This window comes from Rhodamnia argentea, chromosome 2, assembly GCF_020921035.1.
Source record: "Rhodamnia argentea isolate NSW1041297 chromosome 2, ASM2092103v1, whole genome shotgun sequence".
Lineage (NCBI taxonomy): Eukaryota > Viridiplantae > Streptophyta > Magnoliopsida > Myrtales > Myrtaceae > Rhodamnia > Rhodamnia argentea.
Genome location: NC_063151.1, coordinates 17,861,845 through 17,882,484, shown reverse-complemented (window position 1 = coordinate 17,882,484; position 20,640 = coordinate 17,861,845). Strand labels below are relative to the sequence as shown.

The window sequence follows — 20,640 nt, the reverse complement described above, 5'->3', positions numbered from 1 at the left end:
TCTCGCCGTTCTACACGCGTCATCACTTCACTGGCCGTCGTTTAGCATCACCTACTTTCGGGGTGACGATGCAAAACCTCAGCATACTCCCTCCCTCTCGCTCACTTTTCTCCCGTAGCTCAGGGCCAACGCCAAGGGCTGCATCGTCGACGATGGAGCTTCCTCCGAAACGCTACCCCTCCCAAAACCCTCTCCTCTCCCTCTCCACCTTCATCCACCAGCAGTGTCTCCGCTTCGGCTCCGAGCTCTCCAGCCGGCTCGATGAGACCAAGCGCCTCGCTGGAACCCTAGCCGCCAACTTCCCGTCGCCCCCGCCGCCGGCGACCAGGCGGCTCCTCCGCTCCCCTCCCCCTCCCCCTCCGTTCGCGTCCGTCGCGCAAGCCAAAACCGCCTCGTCGCCGGCCTCCAGCGTCGCGAGGACCCTCGCCGGCACGGCCGTGTATACTGTCAGCAACTCGAACAACGAGTTCGTGCTTGTTTCTGATCCCGATGGAACCAAATCAATAGGACTTCTTTGCTTTCGGCAGGAGGATGCAGAATCGTTTCTTGCTCAAGTTAGTGTGCTCTATCGTTCAGTTAACTTTCTTTCTGCTATGTCGGTGATGAAACAGAGTGGTAGGTTCAGGAAATCGAACGAAGCTTTGAAATGATAGACTAGTGTTATCTTCTCTTGCGCGCAATTTTTTATATTCGCTTATCTTTGATGCATTGCTCAATTGAGCGAGTTTTACCGAAATTCCAGGTTCGGTTGCGGAGAAGAGAACTGAAAGGTCAGGCTCGGGTTGTTCCCATCACTCTTGACCAGGTGACTGTTCCTTCATTATCTAGATCATGGACTTTGCTGTTTCTGTGGATGATTAGTTGCCTCGAAATTGCTTGAAGTTTGGACATGTTACTGTATTGTTTATCTGTGAATGGGGAATTGTTGTAATTCGCCTGCCACCTGAACCTAGTGTAGACGGATTTTTTCTGCTAGGTAAGCAAGAATTCATTGAAAACAAACAAATGACTTAAGTAGCTTGATCATACTAGGAACCATATACAGCCTAGAGTTCATCTCCAGTTAAGAGAGCTGAATATCCCAAGAACCACAAATTGAGGAACAGTTTCGATGATTTTTTGTTTTGGTCATTCTCGAACATGAAGCTTGGCTAGTAGCTGCTTCTTTTCATGGTTGTGTGACAAGTACTGTTTGCCACTCTGGAATGCATAACTGCTGCTTGTTCATACAAAAGGCGCATATAGCAAAAAGGGAAATCGTGGTCGCGATCTAAATAGTCAAATGCTCATATCGCTATGTAATGTGAATAACTTGGTATCACAAAAGCGTAATGTAGGTGTGGTTCCCCTAACATGGCAAATGGACTTGCAGACTGAGATTTCCTTACACAGTGCTAGCCCGACCATGCAGATACCATGCCTACACACATGTATGCATACATGTGTACATATTAAATACATACCTATCTGCACGAACACAATAAATGGATGATGATCTTGGCTTCTTGCTCACTAATGCCAGCCAGACATCCCAGAGTTGCTTTCCTTTTATTTGCATTGTCTACAGACAGGCAAATTTGAAATATCATTCCCAATATGAAGAGGTGCTAAATGTTTACCTCGCCCTATAAGGCTCCAATTCCATCTGTCTCAATAAGCATCATGGTATATGCGGATAGTAGGTTGAAAATTTTGACAACTCTCTCTCTCTCTCTCTCTCTCTCTCTCTCTCTCTCTGCACACGCACGCAATGGCATGTGTGGTGATGAAGCCAATAACTGCTTCTCTAGTGCGCTGCTGCATCTGCTTAATTGTTCAATTTTAGTTCTTTATGTTACAGACACGTACTTTGGTATTCTTTTTCTAATGTTTTTTCTTTACTTCGGTCAACTTGTAGGTATACATGCTAAAGGTGGAAGGAATTGCTTTCCGATTTTTGCCTGATCCAGTGCAAATAAAGAATGCATTGGAGGTCAGTGGGAACTTTAATTCGGTCCAATTTGTTTGTACAATATGCCACCCCACAATTGGCTAAATCATGTTTATCATGTGCTCTGAAGTAAGTGGCGATCTTATGTCAAATTCCTGAGAGTATTGACTAGAATATATTGGGCTTTTGAGCGCCATGTTTGACATTTGGCTACTTACTGGAGAAAATGACCTAATACCGAGCTCATCTTTGAAAGTTAAAAGCCCAAACTAGCCTTAGCCCTCAGCTTTTGCCTTGAGCCTTTTCTTCAAGTGAAGAAGTGTAGTGCAGGATATTGTTGTACAATATCATGCTATTGTTTTTCGTTAAAAAATTGTGAAAGATGCTATTGGCAATAAATAACTGATGTGCTGACTTTAATCTCAATTGGATTGGTAGATGAAAGCAACTGATACAAAAAGTGGGTTTGATGGAGTCCCAGTTTTCCAGGTACGCTAATTGCAGCCCTTTCTCTGTTGGTTCTCTTAGGTCACCTTTTATAAGCTTGATAGGTCACTAGTTACTTGTCACTTTGTGTCAGCTGTGTTAAGGCTTAATTAAGTTTGGTTGAAGGCAACTTGAATCATTTAATACTCATGAGCCTCTGAAATTGCACTTGTGGTGGAACAAGTATTAGCCTGAAGTAATGATGCAATCTTAGAGTCATGAATCTATGAAACTATCTTTCTAGGAAAATCAATGTCTATTCTGTGTGAAAGAGTAGATTCCTGAGGATCTTAAGAGGCCATACTTTCTTTCTGGCCTCTAGTTCAACAGTGCCTGGAAATAACATGGAATATTTGGCCTTACGAGGACTATGCCTTCAACTGCTGTTGCGTGACCAGGGTACACGTTGGCACATTAGCAAATGTGAATTTAGAGTTAGTTATTGGTAGTGCCTTCTCTCATCTTCTTGTCATCTGCAGTCTGATCTTTTGGTTGTCAAGAAAAAGAACAGACGTTTCTGCCCAATATATTTCCGGAAGGTTAGTTTGACATGTGCTCTCTTAATCGTGTTATTCTTTTCATAGTACAAGAACTATTGCTAGCACAGTTAAGTACATGATCTGTAAGCATGACACGGTGATGCAGGAAGATATTGAAAAGGAGTTGTCAATGGTCTCCAGGCCATCAAGGGGAGCAGGTTTATCTCAGCATATCATGGTACCACTGACTAGGCATTTCTAACTTACTCTAGCTTTCCCCATACTTTCCTTAGCTGTTGTGATTCTATGAATGTGGTCAACCTATAAAAAAGGAGATTGCTTTGGTGAAAGAAGCTCCGGATGGTTAAATCTTGGTTAGATCCTTTTCAGGGGTGCTCTGGTTTGTCAAATTGTCCGCTGATACTTCCGCACTAAAGGCATAATTGTTATATTCTACAAGCACGTTTTCTTTCCTTGACTTTATCTATATTAAAACTCTTAACAACTTGCGTCTGAGGATGTGAAAATGGAGATGTATATATGAAGTGTTCTGCTAAATGTGTTGGTGTTGGCATGCACCTTGTATCTTGTAGATGTTACTTATGATTGTGTCACTTAAATTGGAGCAAAGCTTGGGAATAACTGTTGTTTTAGTGGATATGCTAAACTGCTTGTTATACATCAATACATTCGAGATATGGACTCAGCGTCTGTTGAAGATGCAAGACGGTAATCACTAATGTGCTTGTTTTCAGTGCCATTACTATTGCTGTGATCAAGGAAGCACTGCCGCACCGGAAGTGATCAGAGATGTTGGAGTGTTGCTTTTGATTGCTCATGAGTCATCATGATTAATTTTGTTTCCTTCCCCAGAGAGGGCTTGCTGATTGCTTTCTTTCTGATGTATTTCCTTAGTTCATTCTTATTTTGCTTACCAAGTCAAATACTCTTTTGACAGGTTGGAAGTCTAGAAGACGTTCTCAGAAAAATGGAGGTGGAATGCTGATTGCTTGATTACTTCAATAAATTCATGCTTGAAATGTTAAACAGATGGGATTTACTTGGAAGACTGTTATGAATGATGCAGATCAGTGAGAAGAATTCAGGATGGGAAGATCTGATTTTCATTCCACCAGGGAAAAGCCATTCTCAACACATCCAAGAAGTGGTGAAATCATAGTGATTATGTGCATTCCCTCTACTGACCATATTAGGGATCTGGCAGCAGACATTTTTTGGCATTCCCAAACTCCTTATTGGGCAGGTTAATGACTCTCTCTCTCTCTCTCTCTCTCTCTCTCTCTCTCTCTCTCTCTCTCTCTCTCTCACATACGCATGTTCCTTATTTGACATTCAGATGAACTGGACTCCACCGAGGCTAAATGGTGCAGGAAATCATTGCTTGGAGAATGACCAAGGAGCGGTGTAGCTAAAATGTGAACTGCCGAAAAAAGTCGAAACATGTGGAGGTACTGCAAAATGGAACTTGTGCAATGGCTGTGTACAATTTATTGTAGGTTTTCTGCCCTCCCCTTTATGATCTCCATTGCGGTGCTGTCTACGCCCTTGTGCCAACAATATCCTCAAATCTCTGCTATACCCGTCATTCGATACAATGTGCTTTTGGAGGGATCGCTGCAATTTCTAGCGTTGGAACTTCATATGAAAGTAGCGTTCTCGAAAAATTATAAATAATGAATAGTAACAGTCACAAATGAAGCTCTCTTTTTTAAAAGTAACATACGGTAAAGCAGGGAAGGTAGACATCGTAGTGTCTGATGTTGCTGGATCTTCGTGTGATGAAGAGGATACAGGAGCTTTGTGCCATCAGTCAAGGCTGTTAATAGCATGAGAGGATACCTCACCGGCCAAAAATCTCTTACCATTTTTGAACATATATCCACAGCTGCTGACACTGACAAGAGAATCGAAAATATTGCACTAAATTCGGGAGGATGCAATTTCATTTGCTGTACAAAATGATAGGCGTGCTTGTTTCGTTCAAAATAATCAGTGAATCTTTTTTCCTTTCTTGTAGATTTTGCCATGTCTGAAATGTTGAAATTGGTGAGGCAAGTGAAAAGCATTTTTGCTAGTAGGCATACCGTCTTGCCGGTAAAGGAATTAGGGGGTGGGGATGAGGATGCAGGGTTCAACTTCAACGTTCTACAAAGTGGCATCACAAAAGTCAGATGAGATTTAGAGATAAGACATATCCAAAAAAAAAAAAAAAGTGAAAAGCATTTCCAATTAAAGAAAATGCTTGCAGCTACAATCAGGAAGCAAAATTTCTCATTGTTCCATGTCACAGGACAGCAAGGAACTTCAATCAAGCTTAGAGCTTGAATAAATTTCTCCTCTCTTTTAAAGCAAAACTCTCATCTCTCTTTAACTTTTACAATGCATTTTCTTTTTCTTTTTTTTTCCTTATTTGATAGATTGTTTTCATTATTACAAAATAAAGTTCCAGTCTGTGATTTTTCCGCTCCAGACTTTATTTCATGGCACAGTAATGAAGAGCACATAAGGTGTTTGTTAAATTGTCAAAGTAGATTGTACTACCGCTTCACTTCTTTCGAAACCGGAGAAAAAGAACGAAGAAATTGAATACTTCTATACATGTTTATAGTTACTAGACTTTACCGCCTCTTCTTATCATATTTTCTTTTTTGTAGCTTAATAACGTTACATAATCTATTCTTCAGGAAAATATTTTGGGAAGCAAAAACCGAACGTCGAAAAACTACTTCCCGATCATTTTTATGCTCACAGCTGCACAACGAAAGAGCCAAATCTGTTGTTTAGCCAATTTCCTTTAACATGCTATTCTTTCATGAAAAGAAAGCACCTTGCGTTAGAATCTTTACGTCATTCGGACAGGTAATGCGCGCCCAGTTCTTTGCGATGTTGGTACTTTTTCCCCTTCTTTTAGCTGAAATTTCTTCAAATGAAATGAAATTGAATGGTTGTGATCACCCACTGTCGATGCAGATCGGTGCAAACTTTCGTGCGGCCAGACCCCCGATGAGAGTGGCTCTGATCTCACCAGAAAGGAAAATTACAGACGGACGGTGAAAAAAATGCAGAACCAAAAAATGCTTCTCCGCCGACGCGCCAGGTAGGGGTCGAACCTACGACTTTCTGCTTAGGAAACAGACGCTCTATCCACTGAGCTACAGGCGCTTCCGACTGCATGTTTATATGATTCCATCCAATTATTAATGGCAACGAAGATAAACACCTATAGCTTCTCGAGTTTCCCACGATTCGATTCTCTATAGGAATTCATGGTACCGGATTCACGGAGCGTATGTTTTAACTTATAAATTTTCCGTTTGTTTCGATGAAAATAAATAGTAATAAAATAATTTCCAAAAGATAATCGCGTATGTCGGTTATAAAAGTGAATAACTGTGAAATATTATCATAGTCTACACTAATATTTAGACACAAATTGTTATTGGTAACGAGAATACTTTTATTGATTAATTATTTCAAGATATACATGCGATTATTTTTAGGAAAATATTTTTTAAATCATTTATTTCTCGCGAAACAAATAGAGCCTGAGTGATGCGTCGTTCGACAAGGAAAAAAAAAATATCACAAGCTGAGTTGACCCGAGCTTACGGAGAAATTTATAAATAGCCCAGAAATTAGTTGATCCACTTTAAGAAACCAATTGAAAAACCGACACCATCGACGCGCTCTTGAAGATGCGCATTCGTTCAGCCGATATACTGACAACGAAACAAGTACCTTGTCTTAATTAATCGTGCGCATCAAAGTTGAGTAATCCCTGGCAACAATAGCCTATTACAATCACTTCACGGAATTACCCATTAAATCCGACCACATCAATAAATCCCATTTGGTCGTGGCCAAGGAATCGGGCTCATTATTTCGCAACAAAAAAGAATGATTTGAAAAATATTTTCTCAAAATAATCAGTTCCATTGGTTATATAAAGGAATGTAGGAAAAATATTTCGGCCATCCACAAAAATGTTTCGACGATAATTTGTCGTTGACGACAAAAACGTTTGACATTGACTAATTATTTCAAGTTATATAAGCGATCATTTTGAAGTCTAATATTTTTCAAAATTATTCATTCCCATGAAATAAACAATTAAGATAAATTTAGAGAAACCGATACCAAACGTATATTCTGTTGGATGCCCTATCTCTTTTTCTTTTTTTTTTCCAGACTATTTTATGCCCTCTTTATTATTGGTGACTGAACTCGCAAATTATAACTTAAAGTCGTCTTTTTTCTTTTCTTTCTTTGGGCTTCATCCCTCCGAAAACTTTTTTTGTGGCGATATATTTTCTTGATTTTGCGTAACTTTTAGACAGAATAGTTCATAAAATGTATACCCAAAAATTGACCATGTTATCTACATTATGATCTTTAGCGGTTGCAAAACGGAATGATATAAAGCCATTGAAAATTCGTTACCGTTGCTTGGCCGACAAATTGTGGTCAAAACATTAAGGTTTGTCTTCTTTGTCCTCGCATGAAAGAAAGGACTGATCGACATGCAGCCAAATCGCTCCATTTTCCTACGTAAGATGCATAAGGACAAAAATAAGGAAAGAAATGGAAAGAAGAAAAGCAATTTTTAAAAATAAAAAGAGCCAAAATCTTGAGGCAGAGAGAGAGTCAGAGCGGACAGATAGATCTTTGTCTGCGAGAGAGAAGGTGTGAGCTTCACCGTTATTTTCTCTTTCTAATTTAAGCACCCGCTTGGAATCTCACCACCCTTCTATTCATAGTCTGTGATGAACCCATCTCCCATTCTTTCATCTCCTTCTCTTTGAATTCTCACAGTGATTCTTGATGCCCATTTTGCTGGACTGGTTTCCTCGTTTCTTCCTCCAATTCTGGGTATGCTCTGTTTTCCTGCCTTCTCTCTGTTTGATGTGATTTGGAGTTCTGCATTGTCTTTTGATGAGGAGCTGGTGCTGGAATGTGGGATTATTGCCTCTGTGAAGAACAGAATTGAGCTTTTCTCGGTTAATATGAGTTTGGATGCAAGTTCCCTTTTGTGCAGTTGGTTTTGGAAATCAGATCCTGGGTGAGACCAATTCCTGAATTCAATAATTTTCGCGTGATTTCGGGAATGTATGTCATGCTAATCTTTCTTGCTTAGGGGCGCTTGTGGTCATGAATGTCGTTTGCCATGTACATCAAAATGATTCATGATGGAGCTTTGTGGGGTTCTGCTGGTTGAATGAAGTCATTCCCATTGTTTTACTTCCATTGTTCATTTTCCCGAAACTTATTCGGCCACCACACTAATGGAAAATTTCTCCGAATGCATGTGAAGTTCGGATTCTGATCGATTTCAAATCTCCCTCATTATGGCGGCTAATGATAAACTGAGAAAATTAGGAAATACATGAACTTTCGCTGTTCCAATGGACACCTACCATAGAGGAAGATCATCATAAATAAATATGTGAAAGTTGAGATAAAAGATCTTTTGATTGTGCTTCTTTGTGAAATGTTAAGTTGCTCCTGCCATTGAGCAATGCCGTGATGTTCCTTCTCATGCTGAAAGGTTGACATGTCTTGTTCAGAGTTTTTTCTTATTTTCTTTTTTGTTCGAAGAAACAATTCTGGCTAAATGTGGCCTGAAACTTTTCAAGATACTCCATCTGCCAAGTGCACTTACGATGACATCTTCAGGATCAGCTAAATTGCTTAGTCATTATTTACGTCTTGAAATTTCGGATAAAGACTTGTCTTGCGACTTTTTCTTCTGTGTGCTTATGCATGCGTACTTGCAATGAGGAATATTAAAGATTGCAGATTGAGGTATTTAAACAGGAAGAATTAGAGAGGACTTCCAAGTGCTCTACAGATCTAGGCATTCAAACAATTGCAGCAATAGCCGACCAAAGAAAAAACATTTGCAGCGATAAGTCTTCCAAAGGAGGGAAAAAAAATTGTCATTTGTTTTTGAGATTTGATCGATTTGAGATGTTGGGATAAAGGATTTGTAGGGCTGCTGAACTTGCGCATTTATCAAGCGTCGAGGAGCCACTATTCAATGAGCCTAAACTGACAAATGGCTGTAATACAACTTCCCTGGGAGACCATCATTTGGACTTTCCAGAATTTGTCCGAGATTAATCTTGCCTAACCGTATTTTGATTCTCACCTGACAAGTTCAACTGCTGGTTCCATGTGATTCCATTAGGCACATTCTCCCGCAAGGCTGCTTTGTTTGAATGGAAGATGGGAAAGTCGCCAACAAGATGCCTTCACCTAAGGCTGAGGCTTATCCATCCACCAAGAATGACCTTATGGACACTGCAGAACAAGAGGAACCAAATGCAGAGAGGAAAGTGGAATCTGACCCTAAAAGGCCGACATTTGAAAACATTGAGAACCTTATGGTCCGTGATGGTTCAGATGACAATGCATCAGGACGTAGTCAACATTCAGCAAGCAGCTCTGCTTCTAGCTTTGCATTTAAAGCTGATGAAGCAAAATTTGACCACGAAGGCATCTTCGTAGAAGCTAGAACAACTGGAGGTGCACAAACCGGTTTTGATGGCGCCCCACAGGACCTCGTCTTGGGAGGAGATGAAATTCATCCTGTATATGATACTAAGCTTGATAGTCCACGTGCAGTTGCAGATGACCCTAATACTGGAGAAGTAACAGATCCCTCTAGTGAAGAGAAATCTTCAAACAGCAATTTAATGGGACTCGGCTTTATTCCAGTCCACAACTTGAGAATAAACCCTACTTTTGAAATGGAAGGATCTGAAGGAGAAGGCCACTTGATAGCTTCCAATGATGTCTCTTTTCCCGCTCAGGATGCAAGGAGTGCCTTTAGCGATACAACGGTATTTGTCGGCACTCCGGAAAATGTTACGAAAGTTGAAGAAGGCAGAGGCCTTATCGATACAGCTGCTCCATTTGAATCGGTGAAAGCAGCAGTTTCCAAGTTTGGAGGAATTCTCGATTGGAAAGCTCACAAGATCAAAGCCGTGGAGGTAGTTGAAACTTTTGCATTATTGTAGAGCTCCTCATTTTCATCTTCTGTATTATTATAGGCTATGACCGCGGAGAAACATTTTCCTCAAGCTACATGCAGAATTATAATTGCTTCCTTCCTTTCAATTATTTGCTTGGCCATGTGAGATATCTGTGGTGAGACTCTTTATATTGACACTTCCCCATGTATTAGCTAGCTTCCCATATGATGGCACAGAGACACTCTGTGGTATTTTGTGCTAGTGCAGATTCTTTTCAAAGGAGAAGATTTGTACAATTAGGTTCAATGCAAAACAATTTGTGTCTCTGTTGTCTTTAGGAGGGCCTTGTTTCTTCTTCCTCTAGTACTCTCATAGACTCAGATAATTAGGTTCTGTTCACTGGAGCCTCGTTTAGATCCGCAGCTGCAATAATTGTCATCATTTCATCTCGTGATGCAGAGACGCCAGTTTGTCGAAGAAGAACTTGAGAAGGCACAGGAGGAGATGCCCATATACAGGAAACGATCAGAACATGCCGAGGAGGAAAAACTGCATGTCCTAAAGGAGCTAGACAACGGTAAGAGACTCATTGAAGAATTAAAGCTCAACCTGGAGAGGGCACAAACAGAAGAGTATCAGGCAAGGCAAGACTCCGAGCTTGCCTTGCTCAGGGTCGAAGAGATGGAACAAGGGATCGCCGAGGAAGCTAGCTATGCGGCCAAGGCACAAGTGGAAGTAGCTATAGCTAGACACACAGCTGCAGTTTCAGAGCTACAATCGGTGAGGGAAGAGTTAGAAGCCCTTGCAAAGGAATATAGTTCTTTGGTAGAGGAGAGAGATGTAGCCGTAAAGAAAGCTGAAGAGGCGGTTCTCATGTCAAAGGAAGTGGAGAAGATGGTGGAGGATCTCACTATTGAGCTAATTACCACAAAGGAATCCTTAGAGTCCGCACAAGCTGCCCATCTAGAGGCGGAGGAACAACGCATAGGAGCCGCTATGGCCAAAGAACAAGATTGTATTAGTTGGGAGAGAGAACTAAAAGAGGCAGAACAGGAACTCCATAATCTGAACCATCAAGTTCAGACAGCTAAAGATCTTAAGTCAAAGCTCGATGTTGCCTCGGCCTTTCTCCTGGATTTGAAAGCTGAACTGGCAGTGTGCATGGAGTCGAAATTGAAGCAAGAAATGGAAGCAGAGGCAAAAGGAGATTTGGCGGAGGGGGACAATAGAACCCATGCCAATTGGCAAGCCATGGTTGCTTCTGCGGAGAAAGAACTTGAGGAGGTGAAGCTTAACATGGAGAAAGCTAATGTGGAAGTGAACTGCTTGAAGGTAACTGCTGCGGCATTGGAATCGGAGATGGAAAGTGAAAAATCGGATCTTGCAAACATTAGACAGAGAGAAGAAATGGCAGCAATGGCTGTTGCGTCCCTCAAGGCAGAGTTGGACCGAACCAGGTCAGAAATATCTAAACTCAAGGAAAAAGAGGAGGAAGCCCGAGAGAAGATGGTGGAGCTTCCCAAGCAATTACAGAAAGCAGCACCAGAGGCTGATCAGGCCAAGTGGCTCGCTCAGCTGGCTCATGAAGAGATGAACAAGGCCAAGGAAGAGGCGGAGCTAGCCAAAGCTGGGGCAACCGCAACAGAAACTCGATTACAAGCTGTTCTAAAAGAGATTGAGGCTGCCAAAGCTTCAGAGAAATTGGCACTATCTGCCATTAAAGCACTGCAAGAGAGTGAATTGGCTCAGAGCAGCGACGGTATGGATGAATCCCCGAGGATAACAGTTTCTCTCGAGGAGTACTACGAACTCAGCAGACGGGCCCACGAGGCAGAGGAGCTGGCGAACATGAGAGTGGCAGCAGCTATTTCCCAAATCGAGGTGGCCAAGGAATCTGAAATGCAAAGCTTGGAGATGTTGGAAGAAGTGAATGACGAGAAGGCTAAGAGGAAGGAAGTGTTACGAGACGCTATGGACAAGGCTGAGAAGGCCCAGGAGGGAAAGTTGAGCATAGAACAGGAACTGAGGAAGTGGAGGGCTGAACATGAAAATCGACGCAAGGGAAGCGAACCAAATCAAGGAGTATCAACCACAACCAACGGTTTCGAAGAAATGAGAGAGCCCAGTAATTTTATAAGGATACCTGAACCAGCTGTTCATGCCAACTATATGCCGAGTCCATCGCCATATGTGCATGGGAGTAGCACCGAGCCTGAATCCTCCCCTGAAGTAAAGGCTGTCAAGAAAAAGAAGAGATCGCTCTTTCCACGATTACTACTGTTTTTGGGCAGAAGAAAGGCACACTCATCCAAGTCATCATCTTAATACTCCACTGGTACTTCTTTTCTTTTTGTGACTTTCAGTTCAGGCAGGCAATTTTACTTGGGAGACCTCTTGAAGGTAGATGTTAACAACCTACTATACAGTAAATAGATATACCTTGGCCACCACATGACTTATTTGCAACAGGTGGGTTGTGTTGTAATAAGCAACCAGATTAAATCTGATATCTGGTTGGCAAAAGAGATACATACCACAGCTTTAGTCCTGTCTATAGTGTGATTCGGCATCATTAGGAGTTGTGAATTGCTGGGATCAGTTTCTCAGGAGTCTTAGCCTAATGAGTCAAATTGGTCGTATCTCGTTCACACTGTTTGCCTGGATAGGGCGCAAAAAAAAAAAAAAAAAAAAATTGGCTCACATGACTAGAATGGATCTGGCAATGGTTTTGGCACATTTGAAATTGTACTTCTTGGATCTTCTTACTGGAGACAAAACTTAAATTGATTCATTGTCTAGACTCATGTAGGTGCTCTTCATATGAAGGGTACCGTTCCGTTTGTTTCTGTTTAGAGAGGACTTTCCAAGTAGATCTCTTGCGAAAACACAAACACCTTGGGACACCAAAGATAAAACCATGCCAAACAGGACTTGTTCATTACTTTCTTATTGGCAAGGTAATAAGCTAGCAAAACTTACTATTGTCTGAAAACCTTTGAGAAGGGGAAAGAAACAAGATAAAAACAACTACAAGAGGCAGCCACAAGTAACATTAATAGAGCTCATGCTAATGAAATAGCGGTTCCTTATCATCTTTCATTCCACCACTAACACTAACAAAGTGCAGTACTGCTATGGCTTCCACAATGATATATTGTTGCAGTCAAACAGGTACAGTATATGGGGTACGACATATCAAAGTAGAAGAACTACACTTCCAGCAAATCACCTACTGAACTACATAAAGTAGATCCCGTCCAAAAAAAAAAAAAAAGGAACTACATAAAGTAGTTTAAAACCTGGCGACAAAAGATCAAACAAAGAAAAAGAAAGAGACTAAGCAAGAGTCAACGCCTTGCATTATCAGCGATGACTGGATATGCTAAATGAACTGACTTTTAGCGGAGTTGCAATGACCAGAGGAGCCTCGGGAGAGTCTGTGACAGCAAACTTGTCATGCATAAAACAACTGTCCACTATGGACTCATCTTTAGGGACTATTTTATAGCAATAGCAGCTCTTCAGGCCTTCTTGATTACGATAACACTCGTGAGAGCCATTTTTCACCTGTTGGAAGTTCCATATCACGCTAAATTTTCCCACGGTGGCAACCAGATGACGCTCCTGCTTCCCATTCTCTGTGACCTGGCCTCGTATAAAACGTCATGGTTAGAGCAATCAGTCCTTTTTATAGGCATTACCAAGTTGCGAATCACTTGCTGAGATAGCAATCTCTTCTGTGCGATGCTTACTAAAAGAGCCAGATTTCTTGCACCATGTTGTTTGCACAAACAAGAGAAATGACAAGTATTTCGAAGAAAAAAAAAGAATTGGAGAAAATTCCGAGCTTTAGAGTACCCAAAACGTTTTAAGAAAATCAAGATTCCGCATTGTGCATGACTTGATAATGCACAAGTAAAAGCCTGAAGAGTTTAGAGAGAATGAAAACTAACATCCCCCAACTTGGAAACATCAGTTTAAAATTTTGGCTAAGCACTTTATCATTTGTCTGATGAATAAGCAGAAGCAGAGATGCTATTCAGTTGTACATGAAATTGAGAAGATTTTGAAGAATATCGACTCAAAGGCATCTTAGTGTAGCCTTCCATTAAAAACACTCATACCATAGCAAGCAATGAAAGAAACTAAAGGATTTAGTGGCGGCAGCAAAACCAAATTTGAATGAAAATTTTGCAAATGAAACAGGAAGCCGGAGGTACTGATTACTTCATAGGAATTATCATTGTCACCTCGCAGCATTCTAATGGCAACCCTTCCATGTAACATATCCATTCACAGAACATTCATAACAAATATTCCAGAGAAATCTCTAACAACATAAAATCTCAAAGGAAAATGCATGTCCTTTATGAGATGAAGAGGAGATCTTCTTCATTCTTACAAGCCTCTGAAGATGTGCCAGATGCGAGCACTTACTAGAGTTGTCAAATTTCTGGTCAATACTCAACCTCCAATTCTTCCAGTTAAGCACTACCAGAATTTCTAAACAAACAATCACAAGGTTCAATATAACTGTCTTAATCAACTTATCTCATGAAGATGCATAATCTAGAAAATTCAATTAGACTCATCCGCATTCACCAGACCCGAATAGAACAAACAATCAGCTAGATTTTCATAATGTGGATATTGTCTCAAAAAGGACAATCATGATACCGCAGCGAGCAAGAACATGAGCATAAAACGATATGCACTCGAACCTCAAAAGTCCAACCCAAATTAGAAGACTGCAAGCATCTGATATGTCAACGTGTACTGGCATCCAAATTGAAAACTTTAAAAATGGATACATATCTATAACCATTGTCCATTGAAGCACTAAACAGCATAGTTTGAGTCCTAGGAACAGGCACAACGTCAATCCACAAATTACCAATCAAAGATTGACAACTTAACTGTTTCTTTTTTTTTTTGGGGGTAAGATGTAACACATAAACAGAATGTATAGGACGCCAACATGACAGATTAGCAGCTTATATCCAAATCAATTGGTGGCACACATAATATAGGAGACATTCAACGTACCCATGAGAACTGGCCGCTGCGGAACTTATTATCAACTCCAGCTAAATGTGAATCCAAAGGAGTCAGCTTCAGCAATCGTGGAGCAGAGATTCTGTTTCCCATTCGACCATTAAAACCAGTCTTTGTTTGGCCACTCTTGTCAGTGAAGAGAGTGCATATAAGAATCAGATATGTATCAGTTGTGCCCAAAATCCATTTTCCATCAAAAGTTACATCCACATGAGTAATAGGCGAACCAAGGCCAGGGAAAGCAGTCTTTGCCTGTCTCATTGAATTGCTCGAGTACAACCGGATCTTCCCGTCAATAGAGCCGACGGCAATGGAACCATCTCCAGTAGTGGCAAAGCATTGAAAGTTTGTTCCTCTGGAGAACTGATGCCCTTGTGTCCAGTTCAAAACAGGAGTATTTGCATCAGCAAGATTCTGAACCAAACCTTTCCGATCTCGCATGTCCCACCTACAAAGCCTGTTATCATCGAGACCCAAGAATGTTGACCCTGTGGGATCTAACTGAGCTCCCTTATTATCATTTACAATATCCCGCATGGTAATATCAGTACCATCCTTCTCAAACCTCCACTCTGAAACAATCTTCCCAGTCTCGATATCGAGCTGGTGTAAGCCCCTAGCATGGGGCTTTCCTTCATTAATGGGACTCATCAAAAGCATGTTAGTCTCAGCCTTCATGAGAAGAGCTTTCTTTGGCGTGGAATAGGTCGTACTTAATCCCTTCCTATGACTACTCCCGCTATCAAAATTGACAAAAACACCTTTTCCATGGATTCCATGGCTGAAATTTTTAACTACCTGAATACCCGAATCCCCCACCAGGAAACTATTTTCCAGCGCACCCAATGCTAAGCTTTGTATTCCCCCATTTGCAGCCTCCTCGAACTCCTCCCTCAGATCCTGACTTGGCCTAAGCGGAGTCGCCGACCCGGGGCTCTTTGACAGACTGCTCTCCGCATCTTCCCACATGGAATCATCCGCAGCTTCAGGCTTAGCCCAGCCCATGAAATCCTTCCCGTACACCTTGATCCTGTTCTCTTCCGTCGCCTCACAACCATAAGTATTCTCAAACAGACAATCCTGATACCTACCCACAAAAGCCCTATAGTCCTCATTGCTAAAGAACTTCACTGCCCACACACCCCCCGCAACAAAATCGACCCGCCGCTGGTCTCCGAAATACTTCAATTGCATTCCGGCGCCGACTCTTGCCCTGACCTTAGAACCAATCTTCAAAACCCACCAACCCTCTTCCCCATCTTCCTCTTCCTCGCCATCGCTCTCCCCCTCATGACTAGTTTTCACAAATCCATAACAAGTGAGCTTTTCGGAGATTACCCATTTGGCTTTGGGGGTGTTGCCGCCGATGTGGAGGTAGAGCTTCACGGCGTTCTTGAGATTGGGCTTCTTCTCCGAGGAGGGAGACGAGTACTTGAGCTTGAGGGCCTTGAGCCTGGCCTCGACTTCGTCGAGCGAAGATGGGGATTTCGCCGACGCGCGGTCCGCGGAGGATTGCTCTCTCGCGTCCTCGTAGGCGTCGTCTTCTTGGTCAGATTCGCGCTGGCTCCGGGTGTCTTCGGAGTCGGAGTCGGAGAGGTCGAGATCTTCGCGGCTTTGAGCACCACCCATCTTGGATATTCTGATTGTGTCGGCGATTCGACGAAGAAAGAGATGAGCTTAGCTAGAGAGAGAGAGAGAGAGAGGAATGTGAGAAGAGCGGGAGGTTCGAATTTGAAAATGGAGCGTCGTGTGATGCGGTTTGGCAAGTTCTTTTCAGGTTGACCGAAGGTTGTAATGAGAGAAGGTGTGAAAAGTAGGTCAGGTCAGCACGGCCACGGTCTCATCTTGAGCCCTCCCCTCTCCACTCTCCACTCTCCTTCAAGGTTCAGCCTCGTCGGATCTGATGCTTTTGCATAGGCATCAAAAGGGACACGAGTCCCAGAACACCCGCTATTGATGAACACCCGCGACTGATGAATTCATGCGAAAGGAGCGATCTTTATCGCCCGATCCCAATATTGTATCACGGGCATCGGATACAGAGCTCATAATGCTGTAAAAAGGTGGCGACGCTCCTTCACTTAATCCGTGTTAATGACTCTTGATTATTGTTTTATCAGCAACGAATTAATACATCCTCAACTATTTAAATTGATGGTTTGGAATAAGGCATCCGAAGTAGGGTTTTTTCTAGGTATGAACACGGGACAAAGTTTGACCCAGAAAAAAATGAACATTGGGACAAAAGAATCCATGCCCCCAGATGAAAGTGATCATTGGGCAGGCTCGAAAGGCCCGACCTTTCAGGTCTACGAATCTTTAGAGCGGGTCGAGCATGCATTGGGCCCAATAGGGGCGAATCGGGTTTCCTCCATTTACCCAGGCCCGGCCCAAATGTGTTAGAGCCATTAAGGCTCCAATTGGGCTTGGATAGGATGGGCCTGCAAGCCACCGAACTTGTTTAAGTAACAGGCTAAACTACAGATTTTTACAAAGTATTACTCATCATGATAAACTAGCTTCCTACAATTACACTTGCTTCGAAAATTGAACGTAAAATGAAAATATTATTCATAATTAAAGCAGTATACAAAAAAAAAAATTAAAAATAACTTAACATGGACTAGTAAATAAAAGTCATGGAGATTCTCAAACATGCCACAATGAAAGTTCATTATTCTGCTAGTGCTTGCCTAATTTTTTCTATCACAATTTTAGTTGCGGGTTTATCCGACAAGAACTCTCCCTTGGCACAGATCTAGCTCATTCGGAATATTCCGTCGATATATCTTGTTTGGTCCTCTTGAAGTTGTGTTTTTTACCTCAAGTTGTGTCCTTTATAAGAAAAAAGGGAAATTCCACAATTGTCCCGGTTTCCTTAAACTTTTTCAATCTAGTCCCTGAGGAGAATTCTTTGTATTGACTGCATTAGAATCGTTTCAAATGGATACCAATCAAGATCTCCTGAAAGAAGAAGCACTATGATCACATCCTCACATGAAGTATGCTACAACGCATCGTCACCATCTTCGCCTCCGCAGCCACAAAGCCCGAAACAACAAGAGGGTATACGTCGATGCTTGCTTCGGCTTTAAAACCGGCCACTTTAGCTCCCAATCTTGCCTAAATGTCTGCTTATGCGACATGAACAATCAAAATCAGGACAACCCTTTTCAAAATGGTTGATTTTTCATGAAACAGATGGAGTACATGTCATACAAACCGAGGGCATATCTTACAAAGGAACAGTAACGGAGACGGTCGATTCTAAACACTGCGAAACTAATTAGTGCTGAACTGAACGCCCTCGATAACCAAACTCCCAGCCGGGATCTTGAATCTCAAACTTGCTTGAATTACACCGTAAGGAAATGGATTAAAACAAGTACAAATTAGGAATCGGCTTCGGAACGCCGAGGCGTTAGCCCATCATATATGCTGCCACGGCTATTCACCTCAAGATTCACAAATATAGACATGACCTGTTTAAGACCAAAGCACGAGGGGAAGCAATCCGTTACGAATCTCCGAATTTGAACATGAATGGCCTGCTTCCAAAAAGACCGAAGGGGTGAACTTTGTCGAGCTCAAAGCGGCGGCTTTTGACATTGCGAAGCACAATATCAGGTGTTGTGCTTTTCTTCCAGGGCCATGGAGCTCTTGCAATGAGCAATTGCAGCCTGAATCGCCGCCTGCAACTCCTCCATGGTGCTCCGGTCAGTTTCCGTCTTCGCAACAAGACGAAGGCCATAATTTTCTGGGGATGCCATCATCGATACCGGGACAGAGAAACTTGCTTGCTTATCCGTGAAGCTTGAACTCCCTGAAAATGAGTTAGGCTCCAGTCCGAACTCGATATCTTCTTTGCTCTCTCCAGAAAATAGCGAATCGGTCATTCTGGAATACCTCTTCAAAGCCTTCCTGAGATGATCAAGCTTTAACCATCTCTTTCTCTTCTCCTTGCATTCTCTACCTTCTCCAGATTTATGTCCTTTCGCCGACCTCAACGATTCGAATGAGAAGAAGGATAAGAATCTCTTCCTCCTCTGCATCACGCCTTTAATCTTGGTCCACTGAGTTTTCTCGCCGTCGACCGTGCTCTCGCTGCCGCTGGAAGTATTGCTACCGCCGACGGTGCTCCGATCATCAAATTCGGTGACGGGGTAATCCGAACGGTTGAAATGGCTCGCGGGGCGTGGCGGTGAGGTAAGTGGAGAGAGGAGTTGAAGAGGAAGCAAGTGTCCATGGAAGAAGATGTCATCTGCTGGCGACAAGTCGACTGCCACTGAGGCTTCACTGGGGATCGTGGTCGAGGAAGGGTTTAGAGAGATGGCAAAGGAGAACTCCGGAGATGATGAAGGTGAGGAAGAAGGCGGCGGCGGCGGCGACGAGGAGGAGGAGAATATAGTAGCGGATGTTGGTGAGTGTTGTCGTGATTCTGGTATCCCTTTTCTTGCTTTCAGGTTGTGCTGTTCATGGGTTTCCATAACTTCACACACTCCTCTACTAGAGATTCTTGCAGGGTTCCCTATGGATTTATTAGGATTGAGAAGACTTTGTGACGGAACTGCAAAAGATACTCATCCTCTTGGCACGCAACTGAGAGAGAAAGAAGCCTTTTGCCTTTTGAACACAATCATAGAATAAGATGCTTTAATGCAAAGGATAAATCACACAAATGGCCCATAAACTTTAAATGTATTCAATATGGCCCTAAACTTTAGCCCAATATGTAAAATCATCTCTGAACTTTTAATTTATTTGATGTGATTTCCGGACTTTTGCTATATGTTCAATTTAATTTCTACACTGTGGAAAATATTTAATATTGTTCTCGAACTGGAATTAATGGAAGGATTGAACATTTCTATATAGTTCACGAACTAAATTGGACATATATCAAAAGTTCAAAGACCACATTGAACTAATTAAAAGTTCGAAAATGACATTTCACGTGGGATTAAAGTTGGGACCACATTGTATATTACTCCAAACTTCATATCCTACTTTAACCCCCTGTCATGGGATTAAAGTTGGGACCACATTGTATATTACTCCAAACTTCATGTCCTACTTTAACCCCCTGTGCAAAACGAGCAAGAATGGAACACGTAACGAGCTTATTATGGTGACATGCTTTTTGGTGAAACGTACGTCAGCAGACTCGCCACAGGCACTTCGAGATTAAAGGAAGTTGAAAGTCGCACGATTTAGATGAAGGTGGGTCCTCGAGACGGCAAACCGGATTGGTACTTCGATTTCGGAGACCTGGGGTTGCAGAAAAGATCCAAAATTGACTTGAGGAACTCTCGCTTGGACCGTCGAAAAGGTAACTTGGTAGTGCGCATCAGGTACGTGTCTTTTCGCACGAGCTAATTTTGGCGAGAATGTCACGGCCTCAGAGACAAAGGGAGATGTGCAGGTGCAGCAGCAGCACACGTTTCAAGGGAGGAATCTTTGAAAAAGAAGAACGCAAAGCGAGGACAGAGACCGCTTTCGATTGTTTGCTGTGAATTTTCCATACGAGGATCGCAATCGTGCTGATTAAAAATCCGTTTTCCGAGCACTGTGCGACCCGGTTTTGTCAACGAGAGCGAAACAAGCTTTTCTAAACTTAATGGACCTCTTGGAGCGAAACAGATCCTCCCACTTGAGCAAAAGAACTCATCAATCACGATTTGTCAAAAAGGTCCAA

General features: G+C 42.2%; 4 protein-coding genes and 1 non-coding gene across 6 annotated transcripts; 2 read left to right on the top strand and 3 right to left on the bottom strand.

Annotated features, from left to right (window-relative positions):
* The first annotated feature begins 90 nt into the window (after positions 1-90).
* On the top strand, positions 91-4,470 carry LOC115747859 (protein TIC 22, chloroplastic). The gene is made up of 9 exons (XM_048274523.1): positions 91-554; positions 743-805; positions 1,898-1,972; positions 2,369-2,419; positions 2,896-2,955; positions 3,062-3,133; positions 3,854-3,889; positions 3,983-4,159; positions 4,253-4,470. The coding sequence occupies exons 1-8, from the start codon at positions 153-155 to the stop codon at positions 4,073-4,075; spliced, it is 852 nt and encodes a 283-aa protein (XP_048130480.1). The 5' UTR covers positions 91-152; the 3' UTR covers positions 4,076-4,159; positions 4,253-4,470.
* Positions 4,471-6,005: 1,535 nt separating this feature from the next.
* Positions 6,006-6,078, bottom strand: TRNAR-CCU. Its single transcript has one exon. It is a non-coding gene; the product is annotated as a tRNA-Arg (tRNA).
* A 1,490-nt stretch (positions 6,079-7,568) lies between these two features.
* On the top strand, positions 7,569-12,501 carry LOC115747857 (protein WEAK CHLOROPLAST MOVEMENT UNDER BLUE LIGHT 1-like). 2 transcript variants are annotated; one of them, XM_030684165.2, is made up of 3 exons: positions 7,569-7,785; positions 9,104-9,908; positions 10,350-12,501. In XM_030684165.2, exons 2-3 carry the CDS (start codon positions 9,135-9,137, stop codon positions 12,213-12,215), a joined length of 2,640 nt encoding a protein of 879 aa, XP_030540025.1. In that variant the 5' UTR covers positions 7,569-7,785; positions 9,104-9,134; the 3' UTR covers positions 12,216-12,501. The 2 variants fall into 2 exon arrangements, with proteins under 2 accessions (XP_030540025.1, XP_048130479.1); XM_048274522.1 differs by having other exon boundaries at positions 7,569-8,022.
* Positions 12,502-13,171: 670 nt separating this feature from the next.
* LOC115747858 (protein CYPRO4) lies at positions 13,172-16,760 on the bottom strand. The gene is made up of 2 exons (XM_030684166.2): positions 14,937-16,760; positions 13,172-13,535 (listed from the first exon to the last, which is right to left on the bottom strand). The coding sequence occupies exons 1-2, from the start codon at positions 16,572-16,574 to the stop codon at positions 13,254-13,256; spliced, it is 1,920 nt and encodes a 639-aa protein (XP_030540026.1). The 5' UTR covers positions 16,575-16,760; the 3' UTR covers positions 13,172-13,253.
* A 1,515-nt stretch (positions 16,761-18,275) lies between these two features.
* Positions 18,276-19,539, bottom strand: LOC115747920 (BRI1 kinase inhibitor 1-like). Its single transcript, XM_030684246.2, has one exon. It carries the CDS (start codon positions 19,430-19,432, stop codon positions 18,569-18,571), a length of 864 nt encoding a protein of 287 aa, XP_030540106.1. The 5' UTR covers positions 19,433-19,539; the 3' UTR covers positions 18,276-18,568.
* Between the last annotated feature and the right edge of the window lie 1,101 nt (positions 19,540-20,640).